We start from the raw sequence: 20,237 nt of genomic DNA on the forward strand, positions 1-20,237 counted from the left end.
ACACAGCCCCTATTAACAACAGCAGCACAGCACAACACAGCCAGCCCCTATGGACTTTGAAGTAGTGGACAACAGCAGCACTACACTACACTACACTACACAGCCCTAACTCCCACCCTCCCTCTTCACTGTCCACAGCCGAGTGAGAAAATGGCGCCGACGTGGGTACCTTATATAGGATCCAAAACCCGCGAGACTCGGAAGGCGGGATGATGACGTTTTGCCTCGATTTCAGATCCGAGTCAGGCGGGAAAAGTCGAGCCTGATTCGGATCGGACTCGGATCGGGGGGGCTCGGGGGGGTTCGGATTTCAGAAATCCGAACCCGCTCACCCCTAATATATATATATATATATATATATATAATATATATAATGCTAATGGGCTCTGTATCCCTGACGTGCGGGAGCTGTATGCACATGGTTGTTGGCTGATGTCAACTACTTTTGCCATCGATGGCAGAGAACCAATGGTTCTCTGCCATCGATGGATGAGCAAGAGCCAATGTTTATTTTTTTTTTAGTGGCAGGACTGAGCTTAGCCCCACCCTCCGGCGGCTACAAAGCCCACCCCATTTTTGATTGGCCCGCGGCCCGGCATGCCAGCAGCAGAGGTGACCATCGAGGGAGTGCAAGCCATCGATGGTTCCCAATAGATGATTTGTGTGCCATCAATGGTAATCACTGATGTGCCCATGGATGGTAACCATCGATGGCCACCCCATCGATGGCCATCCCTACTGCACATGTTTATTTATTTGCATATGTGTGGGTGTAATATGTATTAAGGGAGAAAGCACTATTGGGGGGAGAGAGAGAGAGAGTGTGGGAGAGACAGAAAAGAGGAGGTAAGAGAGTGGAGGAAAGAGAAAGAGACAGTGAGAGAAAAGAAGGGGAGAAAGAAAAAAAGGTGACAAATATGAAAGTGGGTGAGAAAGAAAAGTAGCGATAGAGTGTGAGGAAGACATGGGGAGTCACAAAAAGACAGTGGAAAGAAGGAGAAAAGAGATAATGAAGGGGTGGGTAGAGAGGGAGAGAGAGAGGGAAGGAAGGAATGGAGGTGAAAGATGGGTAATGAAGTATCTATAATGGGCGCAGGGTGTGCGGTGCACAAGGGCCCCTGGGACCCAGGGAGCTCACATAACTTCACGGAACTTGATGTACTGTATCTGACATTACATTTACATTTGCTGTATGAGCAAGCGCGCTGCTGGGCATAGGCAAAATATCTTCCCCCGATCACAAATGTATTTATTTTTATCTTTAATTCTATAAACACTTTTGAAACTTTGACACTTTTCCAACATGATAGTATGTGTGCGACTTCCTACTCACCGCTGGGTTATGAGGGTCAGGGTTGCAGCTGCCCCTAAGGGTCCTGGATTTGCTGGGCCCTGTGCAGTATGTTATCCCAGCCTTGGTCCTCTCCATGGAGTTCACAGTCAGCAGGGAGCTTAACGAGCGCCCAGCTGTGAGGACGCTGCCACCGGAATGGATTAACGGGGAAATGTCTCAAACTTCTTAAGAGTGAAGAAGTGGACATATTGAAGAATTACCCGTAGCAACCAATCAGCTTTTACCTATCATTTATCAAGACCATTATGTAAAATGATAGGTAGAAGCTGATTGGTTGTTATGGGTAACTCTGCTTGTCTCCACTCTTTAGAAGGTTTGGTACATCTCGCTCAAACTCCGTTCAGGGGAGAAGGGAACTGTGGTGTTTCCTTAACTCCCAAAGCAAAAAGCGAAATGCTGAGGGTGCGCAGTGGTGGAGAGAGAAGGGGTAGCTGGATTGCTATGGTAAATTAGGGAAGGGGCCCTAGAAACCATGGGAACCACTATAAAAGTTTTGGGGTCCTTATAGTTCCAGTTACATCCCTGATGTTGGGTTCTACACTATGGGTCCGATTCAGAGCCGCTCGCAAGCGGCTCCATGTTAATTTCCCTGCGCCGCGTCCGGCATGTGCATGCGCGAGCCCCGCTGAGCGACTGAAGTTCAGTCGCTACGGGGCTCGCTACAAGGCGAGGCGGCTGTCGATGTGGATTGACAGCTCGCCCCGTTTTGTGGGCGGGTAGGGGGGGTGGCCAGACAAACGCAGGGAACGCCTGGCGTTTGTTGGGAGGGGTTACTGACATCACTAGTGATGTCATTAGTGGACTTCCTGCTCTATTAGAGCAGGAAGTCCACTCAGGCTTGCAGCAGCTTGACACTACCCCAGGGTCTCATCGCAAGCCCGATGGTCGCGATTATCGCGATGGTATCTTGGCCGCTCGCACAAGCTGTGGGTGGTCTCCCACAGCTTAGCGAGCGGCTGGAGGAAAAAAAAAATATATATATACGCCCACATTCAGAGCGAGCGCCCGCCAGCAGCGAGCGGCTCTGAATGAGGTCCAATGTTTGCAGATCAGGATATAAGCTTTGGACCATACTGTACATTTCCCATTTATGGGAGTTTCCTCCTTTATATCGGTGTAATACGTATGGTTTGCGAGCAGTGATGCCTCTAAGCCATATGCTGGTCCATACGGTGTATGCAGAGGGCTGACTGACTTTCTATTGAACACGTATGTGTTCCGTGTAATCATCGATCATACATGCTGTGTTCTCTGCTTACAGGAACGAGTTCAAACCTTGGACTGACGTGAAACCTGCAAAATCTATAAGGGCCAAGTTCCAGTATAAACCTCCAGATGAGAAGATGGTCAATGAAACCAGCTACAACGCCACGTTCAAGGGGGAGTGCAACCAGCCCGCAGTCGGTGACAACAAACTGACAGAGCGCCGGAGGATACGGAGTCTGTACAGTGAGCCCCACAAGGATACCGCCAAGGTGAGGGATGCCTAGTATCATTGGTGCAAAACTAGATGCTTTTTTTTTTTTTAAACTTGAACAAATGTAGGCGTGGCTTCACAAAAGTGCGTTTACTTTGCATGGATGCACTTTTGTACGTGCAACTTATTTGAAAGTGATATAGAAAATGTTTCAATATACACTATGCAAGGTACACGGGTATATATATAAAATAGCCTGTAACGTTTCAGCCACATATTTGGAGAGTAGTGATGTCACTGGTGTCACATGACCTAGGTAGAAAGTGCTCATGGTGGAAGGTATAATATCCTGTGTATTTATTGTGTATTGTCTGTGCCGTATGGGTGCGTTAATGCATAATTACATATCACATGGATTTTTGTATAAAAATTTTCTAAACACTTTGGTAAAATGACCTCAATAGCGAAGCCTGGCCGATTCATAGTGGATATGTTTGTGCTATTCTCTGGCGCTGGTGGTGGTACCCCTAGGGGAGGTTTAGTGTTTGCCCAAATGTATGGACCCTGGAACACTGTGGGCTCTGAATGAAGCCAATAGCAAATTACTTTAAGAGAAAGAACTATTTATGGGGTCTAGTTACTAAGCAGTGTTAGGAGACAAAGTGAAAAGTGATAAGGTGCCAGCCAATCAGCTCCCAACTGTCATATCACAGGCTGTGTTTGAAAAATGACAGTTGGGAGCTGCTTAGTAACTAGACCCCTAAGTCTCACTAATTTTTTGTGAGACAGAAAACATTGAAACAACCACTATAGGGATTGAAAATAGTATTTATTTATGCAAAATAATATCAGCTAACTGCGGTGTTCAGTCCTTCGCCATAGTAATTACATGATTATTGGTTATTAAGACCCTGAATAAAAAGGTGTACAAACATAGGGGGCAATTGCGTGCGTATAAGCAACCGCGTTCCTTGCTGAATCAGGCTGTTTTTTTCAGTTGCTAAATATTTTTATGCCATATACATATGTGTGATGTGCGCCGACCCCCGTGTTTTGGTTTTGGATCCGGATTCACCTTCGTGTTTTGGGTTTGGTTATGGATCATTGTGACCTGTTAGCATGCAATCCAGAACCCAAGTTAATTTTTTAAATCCGAGTTCCGAACTGAGGGGAAATTTGATCCGGGCCACGGTTTGACTCCATACTTCAAAGTGATTCCGAAACCGTCTCGGTTCGACTCGGAACCCCTAAATTCGGTTGTTGTCCGCACATCTCTAGTTTTTATACATGTATATTTGTTGGTGCATCTTTCTGCCACTCTGCAGACATTGCTTTTGAACTATGATGTGGGAGACGCAGAATTTGTGATCAGTTTTATTTATACACGTATACACTTAGGGCCTGATTCAGAGCCGCTCGTAAGAGGCCGCTCGTTCGCTCCGAGCGATCTTCGCACATCTGCGCATGCGTATGGGTTTTAGTACGCATGTGCGAACCAGTCAGTGCGGTCGAAAATCGTGTGCTCGCAAAATAGCGAGTGCCTGCTAATTTGAGTGACAGAATGAGGCGTTTGTGGGTGGTAACAGGGGAAGGTGCTTGAAAACGGGGAGTGGAGATCCGAACGCAGGCGTGCCAAACGGTCAAAACGGGCGTGTTAAGGGTGTGCATAATTAACAAAGCAGCGTCATCTACCACGTCACTTGGTTGTCTTTTAGCCTGAACTGTTCGCATGATTGCAGTAGGAAAATCCAACCACAAGCACTGTGAGCAGTTCAGACGCCTTTCGATGTACTCGATTAATCTAATAAATAGCGGAGATGACGTATGATGCGAGCGGCCAGGGGGCGTTTTTTTCCAAAATAGTGAGCGCATTTTTCGTTCGCTCGTTCAGACATAGAGGCGTCAACAGACCGCAAAGAGCAAGCGCTTAATTTAAATAGCCAGCCCCTTTTTCTGAACGAGCGTCCAAAAAAAGCGTCCGGCTCTGAATCAGGCCCATATTGTATTATTATTAGGTGCCATTTTGCTTACAACTTATTAATTGCTACAACTAGTTACTAGTAAAAAAAATATTTCCATAGTCCCAGTACATTTCCTCCCCTGTTCTCTTTACACCTTGCCCCAAAGCTATTAGAGTAGGCATAGAGAGAGCTGGGCAAGGTGTAAAGAGAACAGGGGAGGAAATGGGCCAAAACCCTGTACCCCCATCCCACCACACGCACCCAAAGCCCACACTCCCAGCAGTTCTTTCTATACAACCACATGAAAAACACCCCGTACCCCCCATCCCACCACACCCACTCAAAGCCCACACTCCCAGCAGTTCTTTCTATACAACCACATGAAAAACACCCCATACCCCCCATCCCACCATACCCACCCAAAGCCCACACTCCCAGCAGTTCTTTCTATACAACCACATGAAAAACACCCCGTACCCCCATCCCACCACACCCACCCAAAGCCCACACTCCCAGCACTTCTTTCAATACAACCACATGAAAAACACCCCATACACCCCATCCCACCATACCCACCCAAAGCCCACACTTCCAGCAGTTCTTCCTATACAACCACATGAAAAACACCCCGTACCCCCATCCCACCACACCCACCCAAAGCCCACACTACCAGCAGTTCTTTCTATATAACCACATGAAAAACACCCCGTACCCCCCATCCCACCCAAAGCCCACACTCCCAGCAGTTCTTTCTATACAACCACATGAAAAACACCCCATACACCCCCCATCCCACCACCCACCAAAAGCCCACACTCCCAGCAGTTCTTTCTATACAACCACATGAAAAACACCCCATACACCCCCCATCCCACCATACCCACCCAAAGCTCACACTCCCAGCAGTTCTTTCTATACAACCACATGAAAAACACCCTGTACCCCCAATCCCACCATACCCACCAAAAGCCCACACTCCCAGCAGTTCTTTCTATACAACCACATGAAAAACACCCCACCACACCCACCCAAAGCTCACACTCCCAGCAGTTCTTTCTATACAACCACATGAAAAACACCCCGTACCCCCATCCCACCATACCCACCCAAAGCTCACACTCCCAGCAGCTCTTTCTATACAACCACATGAAAAACACCCCGTACCCCCATCCCACCATACCCACCCAAAGCTCACACTCCCAGCAGTTCTTTCTATACAACCACATGAAAAACACCCCGTACCCCCATCCCACCATACCCACCCAAAGCTCACACTCCCAGCAGTTCTTTCTATACAACCACATGAAAAACACCCCATACCTCCCATCCCACCATACCCACCCAAAGCCCACACTCCCAGCAGTTCTTTCTATACAACCACATGAAAAACACCCCATACACCCCCCATCCCACCATACCCACCCAAAGCCCACACTCCCAGCAGTTCTTTCTATACAACCACATGAAAAACAAACCATACACCCCCATCCCACCACACCCACCCAAAGCCCACACTCCCAGCAGTTCTTTCTTTTCAACCACATGAAAAACACCCCGTACCCCCCATCCTACCACACCCACCCAAAGCCCACACTCCCAGCAGTTCTTTCTATACAACCACATGAAAAACACCCCATATACCCCCATCCCACCACACCCACCCAAAGCCCACACTCCCAGCAGTTCTTTCTATACAACCACATGAAAAACACCCCACATACCCCCATCCCACCATACCCACCCAAAGCTCACACTCCCAGCAGTTCTTTCTATACAACCACATGAAAAACACCCCGTACCCCCCATCCCACCATACCCACCCAATGCCCACACTCCCAGCAGTTCTTTCTATACAACCACATGAAAAACACCCCATACACCCCCATCCCACCACACCCACCCAAAGCCCACACTCCCAGCAGTTCTTTCTATACAACCACATGAAAACACCCCGTACCCCCATCCCACCACACCCACCCAAAGCCCATACTCCCAGCAGTTCTTTCTATACAACCACATGAAAAACACCCCGTACCCCCATCCCACCAGACCCACCCAAAGCCCACACTCCCAGCAGTTCTTTCTATACAACCACATGACAAACACCCCGTACCCCCATCCCACTATACCCACCCAAAGCCCACACTCCCAGCAGTTCTTTCTATACAACCACATGAAAAACACCCCGTACCCCCCATCCCCACCCAAAGCCCACACTCCCAGCAGTTCTTTCTATACAACCACATGAAAATCACCCCATACACTCCCAAAAGCCCACACTCCCAGCAGTTCTTTCTATACAACCACATGAAAAACACCCCATACCCCCATCCCACTATACCCACCCAAAGCCCACACTCCCAGCAGTTCTTTCAATACAACCACATGAAAAACACCCCATATACCCCCATCCCACCATACCCACCCAAAGCCCACTCTCCCAGCAGTTCTTTCTATACAACCACATGAAAAACACCCCATACACCCCCCATCCCACCATACCCACCCAAAGCCCACACTCCCAGCAGTTCTTTCTATACAACCACATGAAAAACACTCCGTACCCCCACCATACCCACCCAATGCCCACACTCCCAGCAGTTCTTTCTATACAACCACATGAAAAACACCCCGTACCCCCCATCCCACCATACCCACCCAAAGCCCATACTCCCAGCAGTTCTTTCTATACAACCACATGAAAAACACCCCATACACCACCGTCCCACCATACCCACCCAAAGCTCACACTCCCAGCAGTTCTTTCCATACAACCACATGAAAAACACCCCATACACCCCCATCCCATCACACCCACCCAAAGCTCACACTCCCAGCAGTTCTTTCTATACAACCACATGAAAAACACCCCATACACCCCCCATCCCACCATACCCACCCAAAGCCCACACTCCCACCAGTTCTTTCTATACAACCACATGAAAAACACCCCGTACCCCCCATCCCACCACACCCACCCAAATCCCCCACTCCCAGCAGTTCTTTCTATACAACCACATGACAAACACCCCGTACCCCCCATCCCACCATACCCACCCAAAGCCCACACTCCCAGCAGTTCTTTCTATACAACCACATGAAAAACACCCCATACACCCCCCATCCCACCATACCCACCCAAAGCTCACACTCCCAGCAGTTCTTTCTATACAACCACATGAAAAACACCCCGTACCCCCATCCCACCACACCCACCCAAAGCCCACTCTCCCAGCAGTTCTTTCTATACAACCACATGACAAACACCCCGTACCCCCCGTCCCACCATACCCACCCAAAGCCCACACTCCCAGCAGTTCTTTCTATACAACCAAATGAAAAACACCCCATACACCACCGTCCCACCATACCCACCCAAAGCTCACACTCCCAGCAGTTCTTTCCATACAACCACATGAAAAACACCCCATACACCCCCCATCCCACCATACCCACCCAAAGCTCACACTCCCAGCAGTTCTTTCCATACAACCACATGAAAAACACTCCGTACCCCCACCATACCCACCCAATGCCCACACTCCCAGCAGTTCTTTCTATACAACCACATGAAAAACACCCAGTACCCCCATCCCACCATACCCACCCAAAGCCCATACTCCCAGCAGTTCTTTCTATACAACCAAATGAAAAACACCCCATACACCACCGTCCCACCATACCCACCCAAAGCTCACACTCCCAGCAGTTCTTTCCATACAACCACATGAAAAACACCCCATACACCCCCATCCCATCACACCCACCCAAAGCTCACACTCCCAGCAGTTCTTTCTATACAACCACATGAAAAACACCCCATACACCCCCCATCCCACCATACCCACCCAAAGCCCACACTCCCAGCAGTTCTTTCTATACAACCACATGAAAAACACCCGGTACCCCCCATCCCACCACACCCACCCAAATCCCCCACTCCCAGCAGTTCTTTCTATACAACCACATAAAAAACACCCCGTACCCCCCATCCCACCATACCCACCCAAAGCTCACACTCCCAGCAGTTCATTCTATACAACCACATGAAAAACACCCCGTACCCCCATCCCACCACACCCACCCAAAGCCCACTCTCCCAGCAGTTCTTTCTATACAACCACATGACAAACATCCCGTACCCCCCATCCCACCATACCCACCCAAAGCTCACACTCCCAGCAGTTCTTTCTATACAACCACATGACAAACACCCCATACACCCCCATCCCACCATACCCACCCAAAGCCTACACTCCCAGCAATTCTTTATATAAAACTATACCAAAAACACCCTTTACCCTCCTCCCACCACACCCACCCAAAGCCCACACTCCCAGCAATTCTTTATATAAAACGACACCAAAAACACCCATTACCCTCCTCCCGCCATACCCGCCCAAAGACCTCACTCCCAGCATTTTATGACACATAGATACTCCACCACCATTCTTTTACTTACCCCTAGGACCATTCAGTCTGAGGTGGCTGTGGCTTCCTGCTTGGAGCAGCTCCTCTCTAACCCAGACCTAATGGAAGTCAGGGGGTGGATGACACTAGCGGTCAGTATGCGGCAACTGCCAACTTCGGGATGATGCCATCCGATGCAATCAGTGGAGCAGGGGAGAGAGTGGGTAATCTTTCTCTCCGCCCCTTGCTTTGCTAATTGGCTGGACTCTGGAGCAAGTACTCAAATGGGTCCTGTCTTTAATGTAATGCGACATTGTGTGATATTGAGGCCCATTCTGCGCAACACTCTTGTCATTAACTCGCAACACACACTTTGAGAACTGCTGGTGAATGCAACCCTACCTTCCCAAAGACATACTTACCTGCTCCTCTGGAATCTCCTGTAGACTCCCCAATGTCCCTAATTTTGATAATGCAGATTGCGTTGTTACCCCGCCCCTCGCCCCCCAATCACACACACACATTTCCCTTTGGGAGGTTCAAATGTAAGAATAGAGCTCACATTACATAATGCGATCGATGTCTGTAAAGTCTAGCCTCCATGTTTAGGCAACATTTATTCTGGACCTCCTGCCATTAAGGAGGACTGAGCTGCGACCACCCTAAGGGGTATATTGGTTGCTATGGGCAACATCTCCACTTCTAAAAACCTGCACTTTAGTAAATATACCCCTAGAATGGAGAGGCTGAGTGCTACTGTGGGAGCTCCTAGACTCAGCCTTGGATTCTTAGCAAGTTTTTCTTGTTTAACCCTGTGGCCCTATTTTACTATATATGTTATCGGGCATCATTTTGGTTATAACTTTTGTCACCTCCTGGAGGGGCTGATAGCTGTAGACTTAGGCCTCCATTTACTAACGGGTTTTATCACCAAAACGAGTCATACATTACACTGTGTATGATAAATGGTGCTCCAGCCAATCAGCTCCCAACTCTCACAGTTGATTGGCTGGAGCACCATTTATCATACACAGTGAAATGTATGACTCGTTTTGGTGATAAAACTCATTAGTAAATGAGGCCCTTAGTGTCTTTACCTCGTATTGTCTGGTGGGAGCTCAGAAAAGTAGCGATTGCATATGGAGGCAAGATGTGAAGACCTTCTATTGAGAAGAAAAGACGAAAGTAAATTTCAAACTGGAAATTTTATCAGATAACACCAGTCCAATGGCCAGGAATATGTTCATGGTATAATCATCAATAGACCTGTATTGGAATCTTTTCCTGACTTTCTTGAACTTAGCTCAATTTGTTTCAAGTTAGTAAAACTTTGAAAAAAACACAGTGAAATTTGGAACCGATTTGTCAAACCAGATGGATAATCGATATGTGACCGTTTCAAGCGTTTCTAGTGATATCTCTAGTGAGTAGCACTACATAGTCATACTGCTACTTCGGCAGAAGACCTAGATATCCAACCTGAGATTTACACCTGCCCCCGCGCAACATGTGCCAGGCAGCATCTATCCAGTCACTGTCCTTTATGCTGGAAGTTGGACCATAATGGACTCTTCCCTTCAGCAGACATTTGGTGGCAGGTATCCATCTATTTTAACAGAAGTCTTATTCTCTCCTCCTGCAGCTCCATCTTCTTAGTTCCACACCACGTCTATTTACCCTTCCAGGAGGGTCTCCCATCTCCAGTATTGCACCGTATAATGCTGTACACAACGCATATAAACAAACTGAGAGTCGGTCTAGCCAGCAATAGTTAGGTCTAGAGCGATCACTCATATAAGGCAGAACTTTGTGGTAGAGACACGTTATTATGACAAACCTCCCAACATCCCCCCCCCCCGATTTACCATTATTATGTGCCCTAGTTTTCCAGGACAGACATTTTTCCATTGAAAATAATTACTTGTATTGACTGATTTTCCTACTGATCACACGGGAACCATCAACATTAATTATCTGTAAAGTGCCACAAAACTTTGCAGTCACAGTCACAAATCATAAAAAGTACAACCACACAGAAAATAGAACAAGCACAAACGAGGTGCAGACGAGAGACAACGTGTACATCGCACTGCGCATGTGTCACGATTGTGTTTGTATACAGTTGCCAACAGTGTATCTAGGGGTCCGAGCGCCCCTGTCAAAGTAATGGTCTGGCGCCCCCCATATTTCCTGAAAAATTACACTCTGTACTTATAATATGTCACAGCCATCCTTCTCCTGTCTCCCCAGCCATCCTCCTATCTCCCCAGCAATCCTTCTCCTGTCACTCCAGCCATCCTTCTCCTGTCTCCCCAGCCATCCTCCTTCTGTCTCCCCAGCAGTCCTTCTTCTGTTTCCCCAGCCATCCCTCTCCTGTCACCCCAGCCATCCTCCTTCTATCTCCCCAGCCATCCTCCTTCTGTCTCCCCAGCTATCCTCCTTCTATCTCCCCAGCCATCCTCCTTCTATCTCCCCAGCCATCCTCCTTCTGTCTCCCCAGCCATCCTCCTTCTGTCTCCCCAGCCATCCTCCTTCTGTCTCCCCAGCCATCCTCCTTCTGTCTCCCCAGCCATCCTCCTTCTGTCTCCCCAGCCATCCTCCTTCTGTCTCCCCAGCCATCCTCCTTCTGTCTCCCCAGCCATCCTCCTTCTATCTCCCCAGCCATCCTCCTTCTGTCTCCCCAGCCATCCTTCTTCTATCTCCCCAGCCATCCTTCTTCTGTCTCCCCAGCCATCCTCCTTCTATCTCCCCAGCCAGCCCCCTCCTGTCTCACCAGCTCCAGCCTCTGCCCCCTGCAGCCCACAGATACTTACCATTTCTGGCTGTGACCGGCTCCTCAGTGCAGCAATGCGGCGCGCGTGGCGTCATGACGTCACCCGCGCCTTTTCTAAAAAACAAACAAAACTTTTTTCATTCTATGTACCAGGCAGACGGGAACAACCCCCTGGCGAGTGCCATCCTGGCCAAAGGATAGATATGCTCCTGTTTCAAACACAAGCAGGGAGAGGTGTATTGAAAATGTATTGGGCGTTGATGAACGATGACTGGGGAGTGGCTACTCAGACTCACGGTGATGGTCCGTCTTTTAGGCGTGTTATGGGAGTGTCGCAGGCGTGTCGCTGAAGTATTTGCGTACACAGATGCTTAACTACTCACATTGGAGGCCATAACGCAGATGGAATATCTGCACCTAGCTGGAGCAAGTTTCGATAGTGTGACTGATGTTGCAGCTGAAGACGCACCAAGCATCTCAGTCTCTGCACATTCCGACGACCGGCTGTGCATCAGGGAAGGGCTTTGTAGCGCCATTTGCATAAAGACGCAGCTGTGCGACCTGCAAATAATGGAAAAAAGGACGCGGCTGTGTCCAATTCAGAACCAGGCCCAAAGGGGAGAGCTTACCATTAATGCAGCCAATACTACCCTGGGGATTGATGATAAATGTGCCATAAAATACACAAAATGAGACTTCCACAAACCGCACGGAGAGGTGTAATTACAGCTAATATGGATAAGTGGAACGTGTCAGCAGAAGTAGCCGCACCACTGTTATTAGAAGTACAATTGGCTCTGGCAGAGGAGGAAAATAAAGTATTCACATGATAGGACAGGGAGGGGGCGCACTGCAGCCATTGAGGGCGGATAATTGGTGCTGGCGACCTTGTCTCTGTTACCCCCTCTGTATACAGGAACATTGTCTCCTATAGTTAGAGAGGAATTAATGAGCCATCTATAGGATCGTCCTGCCTGTACAGCCTGACCCATCTTATTTGTTACTTATTAGTAGATGCATCATTATCCCAATGTATCGCTTTGCCTAATTGTGCCTATATTGTGAATGTATACGCTCGGCACAGGTTAATGTTATGCTGCTGTATAGGGAGTTGTGTCTCATCTCCCCGTCATTACGTCATATCCCCAGACTGTAGTATTGTGGTAGTATTATCACACATGTGACATCGGGCCTGATTCAGGGATGGCCGCAGTGACGAAGTTTACACAGTGGAGCGATTATCGCGATGATTTGGGCAGCAGCGGCGGCGGCATTAGCGCCCATCTCTGAATGAGGCCTATAGTGGCACAAGAATGAGATTACAGTATAGAGGTAAGAGCCGCGGTTCTCCGGCTGCTGACAGTAAAGCTCCAGCTAACTAACAACCTTATAGATGAGGAGTAAGGTTCTGCCACAAGAATATTAATATACAGTACATACATTTGTTAATAATTTACATTGACCAAAATGTGGTTAGTAATAGTGCATATAGTACTGTAGGTCTGATTCAGTTTGGATCACAGTAGCTAATACTCACGCAATTGACCGATTGTTGCGTTCTGTGCATGTATCGCAGTGCGTGTGCGAGAACCGGCTGCTGCAATTAGGACTGTGATCGCAGTGACTACTCAGATCCATCGCAGAGTGATTGACAGGAGGTGCCGTTTGTGGGAGGTGACGGGGGGGGAGGTCTGCGAAACGCATGCGTCCCCGTTATATGGGCGTGCATACATTAATACATTACCCACTGCGATGGCCTGCGCAGTGTGAGGTCTCATAGCGTGCGTGGCTGTTAGCAATTTGTGAGTAAGGTCGGGACTTGTGCAAGAGTGCAAATGGGTCCGATGGTACCCGATTGTACTGATGGTTTTGCTATTCTGCTAAGCATTACAGATGTGCGTATGGTAAAGTGGGCGTCCTTATGTGGTGCAGAGTTTGCATTGCGATCGTAGTGGTTTGGCTTGCTATTGCAGTTGAACTGCGATAGTATGCTAATTAATTGAGATCGCTATGCCGCCGCAGCACAACATAAGGACGCCCACTTTACCATACGCACATCTGTAATGCTTAGCAAGACTGTGTAACCATCGGTAACATGGAGTACCATCACATCCTCACACACACTTGCACAAGTCCCGACCTTACTCAGAAATCACTAACCTAACGTGCACTGTCAGGCCTCCGGATGCGTACGGCATCACAGTGGATAATTTATGCACGCCCATGTAACTGCGCTCAAACGCACTGGCACGCCTGCATTTTCCCGAATACCACCCCTCCCCCTGTCACCAACCACAAACGCCACTTCCTGTCAATCACTCTGCGATGGATCTGCATAGTCACTGCGATCATTGGGCCTGATTCAGACCCACTTGCGAGCGGCTGTCCACTCGCAAGTGGGTCGATGTTATGGACTGAGCATGCGCACGACGGAGGGAGCTCCGTCGTGCGCATGCGCCAGACGCGACGAGCGAAGGAAAGTGCTTTGCTCGTTGTGTCCGATCAAAGGGGGCGTGCTGTCAATGTTGATTGACAGCACGCCCCCTTTGGTGGGCGTGCCGGGGGCGTGCCTCCCTGACGGGGGCGTTCCCACGGGAACGCCTCCCGTCAGAAGCCGGCCCACTGACATCACTAGTGATGTCAGTGGGAGTGATTTTGGCTCTGATAGAGCCAAAATCACTCCGGAGCTTGCGGTTGAAAACCTCAACCGCAGGCTCCGGCTCGCAATTTCGATGGTCGTGATGGTCTCGACCATCGCGGCCATCACAATGCACGCTCGTATAGCCTGTGGGTGGTGACCCACAGCTATACGAGCGTCCAGGAGGACGCTCCATGAAAATGGAGCCCGGCCCTCATTCAGAGCGTGCGCTCTGCTCAGAGCATGCGGCTCTGAATGAGGGCCATAGTCCTGATCGCAGTGGCGTGTTCGCGCACAAACACTGCGATGCATACACATGCGCGATACGCAACAATCGGCTGTTTGCGCGCGCATTAGCTGCTGTGATCCAAACTGAATCAGGCCCATAGTCATAAGTACAGCCCCCCAACCTAGCACAGTCATAGGTATATACACCCCCCACCTAGCACAGCCATAGGTATATACACCCACTCACCTAGCACAATCATAGGTATATACACCCCCCCAACCTAGCACAGTCATAGGTATATACACCCCCCCAACCTAGCACAGTCATAGGTATATACACCCCCCCAACCTAGCACAGTCATAGGTATATACACCCCCCCAACCTAGCACAGCCATAGGTATATACACCCCCCCAACCTAGCACAGCCATAGGTATATATTAGGGGTGTGCACCGGCCACTTTTCGTGTTTTGTGTTTTGGTTTTGGATCTGGATCTTTCTTCGTGTTTTGGATCTGGATTGGTTTTGCCAAAACCACCCTTCCGTGTTTTGGGTTCTGGGTTTTGTGTTTTGGATCTGTATTTTTTTTAAAAAAAGCATAAAAACAGCTAAAATCACAGAATTTGTAGGTTTTTCTGCTCCTATGCTATTATTAACCTCAATAACCTTAATTTCCACTCATTTCCAGTCTATTCTGAACACCTCACACCTCACAATAGTGTTTTTATGTCCAAAACGTTGCACCGAGGTAGCTGGATGACTATGCTAAGCGACACGAGTGGGCGGCACAAACACGTGACCCATCTAGGCGTGAAACTGCAGTGGCAGACAGGATGGCAGTTTGAAAAACTAGGCCCCAAACTGTACATAATGCAAAGAAAAAAAAGAGGTGCAAGATGGAATTGTCCTTGGGCCCTCCCACCCACCCTTATGTTGTATAAACAGGACATGCACACTTTAACAAACCAATCATTTCAGCGCCAGGGTCTGCCACACAACTGTGGCTGAAATGATTGGTTCGTTTGGGCCCCCACAAAACAAGCTGGCAATTAATGTGTCCCTGCACAAACTGGCTCTATGGAGGCAAGATGTCATCCTCATCCTCCTCATCCACCGATTCCTCACCCTCTTCAGTGTGTACATCCTCATCCTCACAAAGTATTAACTCGTCCCCACTTGAATCCACCACCACAGGTCCCTCTGTACCTTCTGGAGGCTGGTCTCCCTGGAAGAGCTGATAATTCATTTTGATGAACATCATCTTCTCCACATTCTGTGGAAGCAACCTCCTACGCCTTTCGCTGACAAGGTTCCCGGCTGCACTAAACACTCTTTCGGAGTACACACTGGAGGGGGGGCAACTCAGGTAAAATAGAGCCAGTTTGTACAGGGGCCTCCAAATTGCCTCTTTTTCCTGCCAGTACAGGTATGGACTGTCTGCCATGCCTACTTGGATGCTGTCACCGATGTAATCCTCCACCATTCTGTCAATGGTGACAGTATCATATGCAGTGACAGTAGACATGTCAGAAATTGTTGCCAGGTCCTTCAGTCCGGACCAGATGTCCAAACTTGGTCCTGCCTGCCCTGCATCACCGCCAGCGGGTTGCTTAGGATACCTAAGTTTTTTCCTGGCAGCCCCAGTTGCAGGAGAAAATGAAGAAGGAGCCGTTGACGTGTCACGTTCCGCTTCAGCTGACAGTGTGTTCACCAGCAGGTCTTTGCACCTCTGCAGGCTTGTGTCGGCCGGAAAGAGAGACACCACATAGGCTTTAAACCTAGGATCGAGCACGGTGGCCAAAACGTAGTGGTCTGATTTCAACAGATTGACCACCCTGGAATCCTGGCAAAGCGAATGAAGGGCTTCATCCACAAGTCCCACATGCCGAGCGGAATCGCTCCGTCTTAGCTCCTCCTTCACTTTCTCCAGCTGCTTCTGCAAAAGCCTGATGAGGGGAATGACCTGACTCAAGCTGGCAGTGTCTGAACTGACTTCACGTGTGGCAAGTTTGAAGGGCTGGAGAACCTTGCACAACACGGAAATCATTCTCCACTGCACTTGAGTCAGGTGCATACCCCCTCCTTTGCCTATGTCATAGGTGGATGTATAGGCTTGTATGGCCTTTTGCTGCTCCTCCATCCTCTGAAGCATATAGAGGGTTGAGTTCCACCGCGTCACAACCTCTTGCTTCAGGTGATGGCGGGGCAGGTTCAAGAGTGTTTGCTGGCGCTCCAGTCTTCGGCACGCAGTCGCTGAATGGCGAAAGTGGCCAGAAATTTTTCGGGCCACCCAAAGCGTCTCCTGCACGCCCCTGTCGCTTTTCAGAAAATTCTGCACCACCAAGTTTATTGTGTGAGCAAAACATGGGACGTGCTGGAATTTGCCCAGATGTAATGCCCGCACAATATTGGTGGCGTTGTCAGATATCACAAATCCCCAGGAGAGTCTAAGTGGGGTAAGCCACTGGGCGATGATTTCCCTCAGTTTCTCTAAGAGGTTGTCGGCGGTGTGCCTCTTACTGAAACCGGTGATACACAGCGTAGCCTGCCTTGTAACGAGCTGGCGTTTCTGAGATGCTGCTACTGGTGACGCTGCTGCTGTTGCTGCGTAAGGTGATACATCTACCCAGTGGGCTGTCACAGTCATATAGTCCTTAGTCTGCCCTGTTCCACTTGTCCACATGTCCGTGGTTAAGTGGACATTGTGTACAACGGCATTTTTCAGGACACTGAGGACACTTTTTCTGACGTTTCTGTACAGTCTCGGTATCGCCTGCCTAGTGAAGTGGAATCTAGACGGGATTTGGAACCGGGGACACACTACCTCCATCAATTGTCTAAATCCCACTGCACTAATGGCGGATACCGGACGCACGTCTAACACCAACATAGCAGTCAAGGCCTCAGTTATACGTTTTGCTTCAGGATGACTGCTGTCGTACTTCATCCTCCTCGCTAAGGACTGTTGGAGGGTCAATTGTTTAGTAAAAGTAGTGGTGTTCCTACTTCCTCTCTGGGATGATGAACGACTCCCAGCAGCAGCAACAGCAGCAGCGGCAGCAGTAGGCGTAGCAATGCAGGATCCTCCAGAGGAATCCCGGATAGGAGAGTCAGTCATGCCAGTGACATGGCCTGCAGGACTACTTCCGATCCTGACTAAGGAGGAAATTGACGAGGAGGGAGTTGACGGTGTGGTTTGCAGGCGCTTGGATACAACAGGACAACGGGATTTAGGTGTCCCTGGACTGCTTACGGTCTTAGCCAAAGTTTCTGAACTTGACAGTAACTTTTTATGAACGCGCTGCAGGTGCCGTATAAGGGAAGATGTTCCTAGGTGGTTGACGTCCCTACCCCTACTTATTTCACCTTTACATATGGTACATATGGCAAGACAGTTGTTGTCCGGATTTGGATAGAAATATTGCCAGACCAAAGAGGTGGAATGTTTGGTCTTCTGCCCAGGCATGACCGTGATGGGCTTTTTCATCCCACGGACAACAACTGTCTCCCCCGGAGCCTGATTTAAACAAACCACATCACCATCAGAATCCTCCTCGCCAACTTCCTCCTCAGCGCCAGCTACACCAGTATCCTCATCCTGTTGTACTTCAACAGTGACATCTTCAATTTGCATATCAGCAAGTGGACTGTGGGTGCTCCTTTCAGCACTTGCAGGGGGCATGCAAATGGTGGAAAGAGCCACCTCTTCCCGTCCAGTGCTGGGAAGGTCAGGCATCGCAACCACCACCACACTTGGACTCTCCTTGGGGATTTGTGATATCTTCTTAGAAAGCACAGTTCTTCGCTGTGCTTTTGCCAGCTTAACTCTTTTGATTTTTTTAGTGGGAGGAGGGCTTCCATCGTCATGTGAAGCTGAACCACTAGTCATGAACATACTAGGGATCGACCTTAGCCGTTACTTGCCACTCCGTGTCGTAAATGGCATATTGGCAAGTTTACGTTTCTCTTCAGCTGATTTAAATGTCTTTTTCAAGGTCATTTTCCTGAACTTTGCCATTTGGGATTGTATGTGCCCTCTACTATGACATTGGGCATCGGCCTTGGCAGACGACGTTGATGGCATGTTATCGTCTATGTCATGACTAGTGGCAGCAGCTTCAGCACTAGGAGGAAGTGGTTCTTGATCTTTCTCTATTTTATTGTTATCGGAGAAAGTTTGGTCCTCCATTTATGTTATATCGATTTGATATATACGTGCGGCTAAACACAGAAAATAATTTTTTTTTTGGTTTGGACTGGAGTGTACTTTGTGGGTTACAGCACCCTTTAACGGTCAAGCCAGCCGGCCCTTTACTTATGACACAGGCGCACTCTTGGCACTACTTTGTTGATGCACGTGCGGCTACTGCGCACACAATTCACAAACACAGAAAATAATTTTTTTTTGGTTTGGACTGGAGTGTACTTTCGGGGGTTACAGCACCCTTTAACGGTCAAGCCAGCCGGCCCTTTACTTATGACACAGGCGCACGCTTGGCACTACTTTGTTGATGCACGTGCAGCTACTGCGCACACAATTCACAAACACAGAAAATAATTTTTTTTTTGGTTTGGACTGGAGTGTACTTTGGGGGTTACAGCACCCTTTAACGGTCAAGCCAGCCGGCCCTTTACTTATGACACAGGCGCACGCTTGGCACTACTTTGTTGATGCACGTGCGGCTACTGCGCACACAATTCACAAACACAGAAAATATTTTTTTTTTTGGTTTGGACTGGAGTGTACTTTCGGGGGTTACAGCACCCTTTAACGGTCAAGCCAGCCGGCCCTTTACTTATGACACAGGCGCACGCTTGGCACTATTTTGTTGATGCACGTGCGGCTACTGCGCACACAATTCACAAACACAGAAAATAATTTTTTTTTTGGTTTGGACTGGAGTGTACTTTGGGGGTTACAGCACCCTTTAACGGTCAAGCCAGCCGGCCCTTTACTTATGACACAGGCGCACGCTTGGCACTATTTTGTTGATGCACGTGCAGCTACTGCGCACACAATTCACAAACACAGAAAATAATTTTTTTTTTGGTTTGGACTGGAGTGTACTTTGGGGGTTACAGCACCCTTTAACGGTCAAGCCAGCCGGCCCTTTACTTATGACACAGGCGCACGCTTGGCACTACTTTGTTGATGCACGTGCGGCTACTGCGCACATAATTCACAAACACACAAAAAATATTATTTTTTTAGCACTTGGGGGGAGCACCCCTGATGGACAGAGCACCCCCTGGACAACACTACAGCACCCCTTTAGGACTGGGACACTGCACAGGACTTTGGAGTGGACACAGCCCCTATGGAGAACTGACTGCACAACACAGTCCAGCCAGCCCCTATGGACTTTGAAGTAGTGGACACAGCCCCTATGGACAACAGCAGCACAGCGCAGCACAGCGCAGCACAGCACAGCACAACACTACTCTGCACTACACTA

The 20,237-nt window shown here is 48.9% G+C and overlaps 1 protein-coding gene across 5 annotated transcripts in view; it reads left to right on the top strand.

Moving 5' to 3' along the window:
- MAP6 (microtubule associated protein 6) overlaps positions 1–20,237 on the top strand; it is a 133,047-nt gene that overhangs the window by 38,907 nt on the left and 73,903 nt on the right. For all 5 annotated transcript variants that reach the window (XM_088444007.1, XM_088444012.1, XM_088444009.1 and 2 more), the window contains exon 2: positions 2,616–2,829. In XM_088444007.1, the coding sequence (XP_088300133.1) occupies positions 2,616–2,829 (214 nt within the window). The remainder of the gene's footprint in view (positions 1–2,615; positions 2,830–20,237) is intronic.

Source organism: Taudactylus pleione, unplaced genomic scaffold, assembly GCF_031769625.1.
Source record: "Taudactylus pleione unplaced genomic scaffold, aTauple2 ptg000344l, whole genome shotgun sequence".
In the NCBI taxonomy this organism is placed as follows: Eukaryota; Metazoa; Chordata; class Amphibia; order Anura; family Myobatrachidae; genus Taudactylus; species Taudactylus pleione.